General features: G+C 27.1%; 1 protein-coding gene across 1 annotated transcript; it reads left to right on the top strand.

Annotated features, from left to right (window-relative positions):
* The first annotated feature begins 8,384 nt into the window (after positions 1 to 8,384).
* LOC141533649 (metalloproteinase inhibitor 1-like) lies at positions 8,385 to 9,771 on the top strand. Its single transcript, XM_074252645.1, has 4 exons — positions 8,385 to 8,536; positions 8,620 to 8,731; positions 8,799 to 8,884; positions 8,949 to 9,771. The coding sequence occupies exons 2-4, from the start codon at positions 8,620 to 8,622 to the stop codon at positions 9,183 to 9,185; spliced, it is 435 nt and encodes a 144-aa protein (XP_074108746.1). The 5' UTR covers positions 8,385 to 8,536; the 3' UTR covers positions 9,186 to 9,771.
* The last annotated feature ends 238 nt before the right edge of the window (positions 9,772 to 10,009 follow it).

Raw genomic sequence — 10,009 nt, 5'->3', positions numbered from 1 at the left:
AATACACTCACTTTAAATAATTTTTATTATGGTTATGATGCACTAATACACGGGAAAAATTTGCGGAGGTATCGCTGCTTAAACGTGGAGTGAATGTAGAGGAAATAATATTTTATTTATTCACTCTCCTGAGAGTAGAATTCATCACGAGGAAGAACTCAATCTGGAGAAGTTAAAAAAACTTGCTGAGTTAAAATTTGCAGATTGAAAAATTATATTAAACTGTCGAGTTTAAATAAAATATTGGAAAAATTGGAAATTCTGTAAATTGTAGAGAAATTTTCTTTAAATCTAACGAGACTCGTTTTTCATGAATAATTATTTTATTTAAATATTATCCAGTACTTATTTGACAGAGATAAATTAATTCGGTTCATTTAGTGGAATTATAATAATTTAATTAAAAAAAAAAAATTACACAATATTAATTTCTAAAAAGAATAAAAATTAAAAAATCCTCATGATTCATTATACACCTCAATTAAAAACTAATCCTAGCTTTAATTTTTGAATAGAAAATTTTAAAGACCTTATGAATTTATCAAGACAATTCAGAGCAAGCTTAAAAGTTCAAAGAAGTCTCATTTAATATGTATTATTCTTTAAGTATTAAATGAAATTTAAGAATACATTTAACGATATTTCAATTTCTCTTTTATAAAACCAATTGTCATTATTAACTGGCTAATTACAATAAACAATTAATTTAATCCCCGGAGAATCGAAATCAATAGTGCTCAACGATTATAATGAAACTTTCGCCATTTAATGTTCTATAATGAAACTTAAAAGTAAGTTTAGAATGCTTTAAATTTCCATATTTTAAAGGTGAATTTTTTTTTTATCAATAAATTATTAAATTAACAATTTACTTTTCGATTACTTAAAAGTATAAAAAATGAATCTACTGAATAATTAAATTTAATCGAATTAGTTTGCTTGAAATAATTTACACACCACTTAGAAAACTAGGTTTCTTATATATGAATTAGCGTAATTGGAAAGAATATTACTTAGCTTCTTCAAGTGCTTGATAAATATTCCAATAATACTAGTAAGTAAACTTGCAATTAGCTAAAATTTACGTAGTTTGCTTAAAACTTGATAATTGTCAAGTTTATTGTCATTTACTTCTTGAAGTAAAATTATCAATGAAATGACATTATATCTTGTCAATTAATGATATTTTTAAAGATATAAGCTCACTCTGAAATTACTCTCATCAAGAGCTTTCATTTGAATACCCACACCATTTTTTCATATATTTTATATATTATATATATTTCATAAATATCATATAGATAAAATATATGAAAAATTGATGTGGGTACTCAAATAAAAGCTCTTGATGAGCGTAATGTCGGGATGAGCTTATATCTTAAAAAATCTCAATAATTAAGAAAGTACAGCTCAATTTAACAAAATTTATGATTTAATATTTCTAATTTATTGCAAGCGGTCTAGATTGATGTAATCCTATTTGAAAATATCGCAGATTTAACTTCATTTGATCGACTAGACTGTCCTCAGTAAAAAGTGCATAAGAAATAATCGTATTTCGCTGAAGTGGAAAACAAGAGTATAAAGCAGAAAAGAATAATGGATAATAGATGTAAGCGAGTACACAGCGCGAGGCAGTGCTTCATCGACAAATAAAACGAAAAAACAATCCGGAGGTTAAATTGAAGCGGATGTAGATCCAATTGCTCAAATCGATAGCACTTTAAACTCTGTACCGGGATGATAACAGGTTACTGAATTGCGTTGTGTCTCTTCTACGTAATTAATTGACGCCAGGTCCGAGAGCAAAAGCTCTCACGCGGAACGTCACTAACTGTATCAGGTTTAGTGATGTAGAAAGTCGCCCGACGCCGTTGATTAATCTTCTGGCTTTTATTGATAAATCCACTCGCCATTCGCCGGCGAAGTTGGGCTTAAACTTGTTCATATGCTTTACTCGCTTTTGCTGCACATTAGAGCAACCTCATTGTGTCCTGACACGAGAAAGCTCTTGCCAATCTATTCATAAGGTGAACTGTCAAGAGAGTCATGAGACAAGGGTGCACGTCGATTGTCATATATTTTTCTGACAATGTTATTGTATATCTGCGACTATTCATAAAAGATTTCTAACTATTTTTTTCTCTTTGCTGGATTACTTTTAATGTTTCAAGCCAACTTAACCAGGTAACCCCAATTTTCAAATTCGATAGAAATACCATTTAATATCAAATATATTATTCATATTAATAATCAATTCTAAAAAATGGTCAATTAAATATTTTAGTTTTTATTTAACTTGGTAATAATTTGTTTTTAATTAATATTTTTTTCAAAAATAATAATAATTTTATGAATTAAAATATAAATATTGTAGTACCTATTATATTTAGGTATCTTTTTATTGAGCTGATAATTTTTTAATATAGACTTAATCATTTTATTTATCGAATCTAGTAATTCTATCCATATTTTTTAAAATTTATATTACAGACCATTTTAATAATTTTCTACAATTTTATTGCAAACAAAATCTTGTTTCGTACTACAATATTTGTCTTTTAATTCATGTAATTAATATTATTTTTGAATAAATATTAATTAAAAAGATATTATCACTGGGTTAAATAATAAATAATCAACTATTTTATAAGAAATATATATTTTAAATAAATAATTTAAATATTTTATAATTATCAATTGTAAACTATTGATACTTTGCAACTCCAAAATTAGTTGATTCAGAAAAATCTTAAATAATATTTAATTAAATTCATTTGATAATTAATGATTTTATATTTATACGGAAGCTAAATTTTTATTTGAATAAAATTTTTTTGATTGTTTTTAACATTTTTCTTCGATCATTTTTCCATTTTTTTTTCTTGTAAAAAAATTTTTTTTTAAATGCCAAAGAAGTATAACCTGACGCGTGTACATAAGTACACGCACTATTTTTATTATTTTATTTTAATAAAATTGTTCTTGGTTGATAATTCTTTTACAGATTAATTGGGTTTTTTCGAGGAAATTCAATGAATAAAAATTACTTTATGGTCTATTCAATTTTTGTATTGTACTACAGCGCGTCAAACTACATTACAAGGTTAATTAAGGTCTAAGATTGAGTAAAAAAAAATTGACTTATTCTCCGAGCTTATAATTAATATATCACATTTAAAAAATTTTCTTTTGAGAAATAAAATTGATAAAAATTTTTTTGGAGTAGTTTAATAATTTTTAAAATTAAAAAATTTTTTAAACAGAAAATAAAACACAATTCAAAAGTCGTAAAAGAAAAAAAAATGTAAGTAATACAATATTAATGACAGATTATAATAATAATAATAAAAAAAACATAACTCTAACCCTCACCCAAAAACTCATTTGTTTATCGTGGAACCCCCGCCCTTAAAAAGATAGTGATCACAAGTTTTTCGTTTATGCTCCGAATAATCATCTGGACCTCAATTCAGGCAACTAATACTCCCTTATCTCAACTTCCATTATATAAACAATTTTTTTTTTTTTTTTATTCACATACAAATAAACGAATACTCCCAGAATAAATAAAAATAAGACACTCATTAAAAATGGACCGGAATTTATCACAGGAAAATTTTCCATTTATATTGAAAATTTTTAAATTAACAAAAGTTTATTGCATAATAGAGAGTAACGGCAGATATAAGAGCACCTAGAGGTAAGGATACAATTACCGAGGGTCAAATAACATCCGAGATAAGAAGGACGTGATGAGGAACTTGGACTGATGAGAAGACAACGGCGTCCAACTGAGTGGAAAGTTTATACACTATAACTTTTTTTTTTTTTTTTTTTTTTATTTACTTCTTATATCTTATTTCTCGGCTTTATTTTTCTAGCAGGGAAAAATTGTTTAATTGAAAGAAGATTTACTTGACAGGCTTCTGATGTTTTTGTTTTATTCTTCATTGGAATTGCGGAATGCAGTAAAATTTTACTTTTTAAAAAGGTTTCGCAAGAAAAATGAATATTTTATTTTTTTAAATTAGCTTAATGAAAAAAATTTATAAAGATTTCAGAAAATAGAAAAATAATTCGGACAGCCCGGGCCGGGAATTGAACCCGGATTTTTTGGGTATGTTATAAGAGCTCGGACAGTTAAGCTACCTGAGACATCATCCGTGACAACCTTTCAGCCTAAAAATTTTTTTTTTACACGATAACAGGAAAATGTTCATTAAAATACAGTCGATGTAATTATTTATCAATATTTAAATTAATGCATAATTCGAGTAACTACAAAAAAAAAAAATTAGGAATTTTTTTTATGCTTGTGACGTTACAATTCAGCAGCTATCCACTTTTTTTTCAGTCTGATCAGATTTTCACAGAAGAAACTTTGAAGAAATACAAAGAAGTGAAAATCTGAAGCATATATAAATATAAAACACCGAACAAATTTAAAAATACATAATGCCTAGCGCAAGAAAGCAAACACAAAGAAGAAACAAGAAATAAACTTACGAGTTTGTTTCTCAGTGCATAAATATCTCCGAAGAAAAACGCCGCACTTTTCCACTTTTTTTTTTTTTTTTTTCAAAAACGTAAATCCTAACGAAAAATTGAAACTGCAAAAAGGTAATATATTTATAAACAATTTAAATAAAAGCACAAAATATTTGCGCGAAATATTTGCACAAAATATTCCACGTCAGGTTCATGATTAAAAGGTGGAACGGTACTCGTATCGATAGACGCTGACAGAGCGACTGGGTTAGATACTCTCTTTGGGTTTTCCACCCTCTGGTTCTTCTCCCGCGTACTCCCACTACTGTCACTACTACCACCTCAAAAAATACCCACAATGTATGGTGGTGGTCCGTCATCCCAGCGCCAACGCCCTTGCGCACTCGCATATCCTGATGTTATATCCTCAACGATGTCTCGTACGCATCCTTGAAGCTCAGAAATTTTATCCTTCGAGATACTTCATATCCATCGGAGGTTTCTTTTCCTTTGGGTTTTACTTTTTTATTTTATCTTTGCATTTGTAGGATTTTGCCAGTGCATTTAACTCCTTTTCAATAGTAAGTTTGGATAGAATTTACGGGATGTTTCTGTAAATCTCGTAATGTCGATTTAGGCTGAATTTAAAAATCCTCAATCTCTAGATAGATAATTAAGAAATTACCTTGTATCTTGTGAAATATTGACATTTTTAAAGATATAAGCTCATCTTGATGTTACAATTATCGAGACCTTTCATTTGAGTACCCACATCAATTTTTCATATATTTCATATATTTATATATATATATATATATATATATATATATATATATATATATATATATATATATATATATATAAAATATATGAAAAATGCAAGTGGGTACTCAAATGAAAGCTCTTGATCAGTGTAACATCAGGATATGCTTATTTCTTAAAAATATATGTTATAAATATATGTATATATATAAAATATATGAAAAATTGATGTGGGTACTCAAATGAAAGCTCTTGATGAGTGTAACATCAAGATGAGCTTAAATCGTCAAAAACGTCAATATTTAAGAAAGTACAGTGCAATTTAACAAAATTCATCATTTAATGAAGAAAAATTTTATTTTATTTTCAGCTCACAAGTCACGTCAGTCACATAGTGACTGCAAGGTTGCTAGTTTTATATTATTAATATAATAATTTATTTATTAAAAAAATCTAAACATATGTTAGTTCATTTCAGTGCCATTAAATTAATTAATTTTTTATTTAATTATACGTAGTAATTTTAGTTATTTATTATTTTTAACTTTTTCCATAAGAATTTATCAGCCAGACTTAGAAATAAAAAAATAATCTCTATGGAAATTAGGTTCAATGTTTTTAAAAGGTCAAATTTTATCGAAAATTATTGTTAATATTGAAAAACTTAAACTTTAAAAAAATTGACCCTTAAAACTTGTTTCAGTTCATTAAAATTTACTTTAGCTAAAAAAAAAAAAAACCTCCTCACTGGGATATTCCTTGGATTAAATTCTATTTTTTGATCTCTTTCTTTTGAACTGTAAATTTCCTGTAAATTCTGAGATGGCACTTTTTGCAACAGACTAATATAAGATCAAGCTCACGATGTCTCATTGATATAAAAGCTAAAAGCAATAACTGTCTGAAAGATCTTTAAAGCTGACGAATTTTTACAAATGTAATTAGTAATTCCAGAAATCAGCTAAAAAAATCGATATCAATTCCTTAGCAAGCGTTGAAATAAATCTTTAATTAAAACTTTTAATTAGATCTGTGGAAATCAAGCTCCCTGATTTCCCAGCTTTTTTCAGCTTTGAAAGTAGGTTTGACAGTTGTGAAAAAAAAAATTCAAATTACCGGAAAAAAAAATTGATAAAATATACACTAGTCACAAAAATTAAAGGATAAAAAAAATTCGAAATTTTTGGGTGATTTTTAACGAGCTGTAACTCCGAGGAAAATTATCGTATAGCAAAAAAAAAGTCAATTATAGCTCTAAGTGTCTAGTTTTCAGATATGACCATGAAAATTTTTTATCATGTTCGGGTCTGGAGAAATCCTAAGAAAACTAAAAAAAAAAAATTTTCCAAATTTTTTTCTCGTCTTAAAAAAAATCTACGGGCTTCAAAAAAATTTTTTTCCATTGTTTCGCTGAAAAGCTTTTTTAGAAAATTTAATGCCCTTCAATTTGACGTAATCAAAAAGCCTGTACGATAATTTGCCGCGGAGTTATCGTCAGTCAAAGCAAAAAAGTACTTTTTCACTATGACAATCAATAACTCTGGAAATAATGATCGTATAGGAAATCGAAGGACGGTTTTAAAAACTATACAATATTCTCTATAAGATACCGTGAATAGCTTTTGTCAAAAAAATTTTTTTTAAATTGAAAACTTTAACTGAAAAAACGACAAAAATTCAAATAATTATAGATATTTGGATAACTTAGTATAACTTTGGATAAAATGGATGAACAAAGAATATCGTCGGTAATTTTTCAACCTCCAAGTGTCCTCTAAAATCCCTGAAAAATTCAAAGCGCTGCGATTTTTTTTTTCATAGTGCCACAAAGCTTCAAATTCTTTGTTTTTGCAAAAATCACCATTGTGAGCAATTTTTAGATTTTTATTCATTTCTTCACTGAAAAATTTTTTTTTTCTCTAAAATCTTCATTTTTTTAATCAAAGAGATTAATTTTTCAAGAAATTTGAAAAAAAAAAATTTCAATAATAATCACAATTACAAAAACTGTTTTTGCTGTTTTAAACTATTTATATGACACATTTAATTTTTTATGCCTAGAGCTGTTTGATGAACAAAAAATACAGTAGAAAACAACAAATTTGTATTTACCTATACGTTACTGTCAACCTATTGCGCTCCGTTTTATTTATTTTATTATAATTATACTGAAAAAGCGACAGGACTAGGTGAACTATGTATAGCTTGTGTTTTAACAATCTAGCTTGATTGTGACTAATATATGCAATAAATGTGTCTTTTGTGAGACGTCCTTTCCAGTCGTACATATATTTATATATATATATATAAAACCATCCAACTGCAGTCAAGACATATAATAATAAATAAAAAAAAAAAAATATACCAGAGTAAGTCTTGTTAAATGTACTTAGAGAGCTTCGTACATTGGTAAAGTGAGAGAAAATTCTTCCGCTTTATTTAAAATGAACAAAGCATAAATTTAGCAAGGAATTTAATCAAAGTTTTTGACAACGTGATCCTTAATAGCGATGAATTCCAGAAATTTATTCCACTTGCTACAGTGGATGCCTGGTATGCCATTGAGCAGTCGGAGAGATCTTTAAACTATTAGCGGACTAACTTAGTTGCAGCAAAGATTTGAAGCACACTGAAAAAAAATTATTGGACCGCTTTGTTAAAAAAATTCAATAATTTTTACAGTAAAAAATACTAATTTAAAAAAGATCAAAAGTAAGTCGAGACTAAGACATATCGATGTTCGATAATAAGCAGCTTATTGTAAGCTTATCGAACTAGAACATACCACTGTCAATCCCTAACCCTTACTTTACTTTATATTGTGCTCTGCTGTGCAACAAAGTCATTTAAAAAATAAAAAAAGCGAGTATAAAATAATAAAAATTAGAAAGATTCTTGTCAAGGATTTTATTGATAAAAATGCATACAAGCGCGTCTTAAATGTGACGGAAAATTTCTTGATCTTGAAATTTTGAATAAATCACTGCTAACAATGTATTGTGATGTGATGGCTGTAATAAACGGTTCAAAGAAAAAAATTATTTAATCGGTATTCCCACTGATTATATTTGTTCGTGTAAAAATTAATTTTAATCTTCGACCTCTTCTAAATATGAATCTGCGATTAGAACTAATATCTCTAGATTACGTAACCATTGCACAAGCTAATAAAAGTGGAATCTTAGAGAGTGATTTATCATAACGTTCAGTGGACTTATTAACAACAACATCTAATATTTTTTAATCCCAAGAAACTTTAAAAAGATTTTAAAAAAAATCAAAAGTGATTATAATTATTATTTATTTATCCGACAAAATTTTTTTATTTTATTCATTTATTTAAATAAATTTTCTAAAATTTTTTAGATGATTCGTTTTGTGTTTTTGTTGACGTTGAGTTTGGCGACAATCTACGAAGCAAATGCGTGCAGTTGTGCGGCTTTTCCTCTTCAACAATTATTTTGTGAATCTGACTTTGGTAATTTTAATCTATTTTAACATTATTTATGAATTAAAAAAATTAGAATGATTTTTAATTTTCACAGTAATTAAAATGAAGATTGAGGATATTCTAAAAAACGAGCAATCGCCGTATTTAATGTACAAAGTTAATGTATTAGAAACTTACAAGGTAATTTAAAATTTTATTTTATCGATTAAATGGTTAAATTTTAAACCGGATAATTTTTTTTTAGGCTTCTGACGCTGCAAAAACTGCTCTTAAAAATGAACTCGTGGCAACTAATCCCGAATCTGGAATCTGTGGACTTATGTATCAGCGAGATGACGTCGTTGTTGTTGGTGGGACTGTGACAAATGGGCTTTCTCATATTAGTCTCTGCGAGTTGCATATAGAGAACGCAAAAAAAATAGCAGCTAAAGAGACTAATCTTCGTGAAAATTATATTAAATCTTGTGTTTCAGTAGTTTAATTCTAAATTATCTGCAACATTCTTCTCAAAATTATTAAACTTTTTTTTATTGGGTAATTTGATTTTGATAAAATTGCTAAATATGTTTATTAAAATTTTTTTTCACTTTTTTTACTTAAAAATTTTTTTTTCAATTTTATTTGTAAAAAAATTCGAAAAAAATATAAGTGCAATTAAAAAAACCAAAAAAATTCAATTTTAATTAAATTAAATTTGGTAATTTATTTAAAGCTAAATTTGTTAACAAATCTTTATTTCAATTATTTAAATGAGTCGATTCAATTAAATAAACCAAAACGAAGTATTAGGGGAAAGTGGGGCAAGACGGTCCACCTAAGCCAGTTTTTATTTTTTGTGGCTTTTTATTATCAAGTGGATTTACTCTCGTCCAACTTTGACTCAATTCACCGGAATTTTTCAAAAGATCAAAAAAATATTTTTTCTGGGGGGCAAGATGGGCCACTTCCAAAATATTAGAAAAATAAATTTTTGGTCAATTTTTAAGGTGGGCCGTCTTGCCCCGCCCTCCCCTATTTGATTCAAAATAATAAATATTTAAATAAAAGAAATTTTTTAACATTAAAAATATATTTTTAATTTATTTTAAATAAATCTGTACATTTGAGTCAAAAAAACTGTTTTCTCAGTGTGCAAAAAAAATATCTTAAAAATTAAGAAAATGATTCAAGACTACTTGATTTAATATTTATGCCATATATTTAATGAACTATTCTAATCTAAAAATAAAAAACTAATCTAATACCCAACCAATGAAATTTAGGTATGTAAATAGTGAGTAAATAGCAAACAGAGCTGGAAGTCTG

This window comes from Cotesia typhae, unplaced genomic scaffold (assembly GCF_013202065.1).
Source record: "Cotesia typhae breed Kobodo isofemale line unplaced genomic scaffold, CoteBio_Ctyphae scaffold_121, whole genome shotgun sequence".
NCBI classification, from domain to species: domain Eukaryota; kingdom Metazoa; phylum Arthropoda; class Insecta; order Hymenoptera; family Braconidae; genus Cotesia; species Cotesia typhae.
The sequence above is the reverse complement of the archived record's forward strand: the minus strand, read 5'-3'. Positions and strand labels throughout refer to the sequence as shown.

Coding starts and splice junctions, on each gene's coding strand:
- LOC141533649 (XM_074252645.1), top strand. CDS start 8,620: ATGATTCGTTTTGTGTTTTTGTTGACGTTGAGTTTGGCGACAATCTAC. Junction 8,732..8,798: donor ATTTTGTGAATCTGACTTTG/GTAATTTTAATC, acceptor TAATTTTCACAG/TAATTAAAATGAAGATTGAG. Junction 8,885..8,948: donor ATGTATTAGAAACTTACAAG/GTAATTTAAAAT, acceptor ATTTTTTTTTAG/GCTTCTGACGCTGCAAAAAC.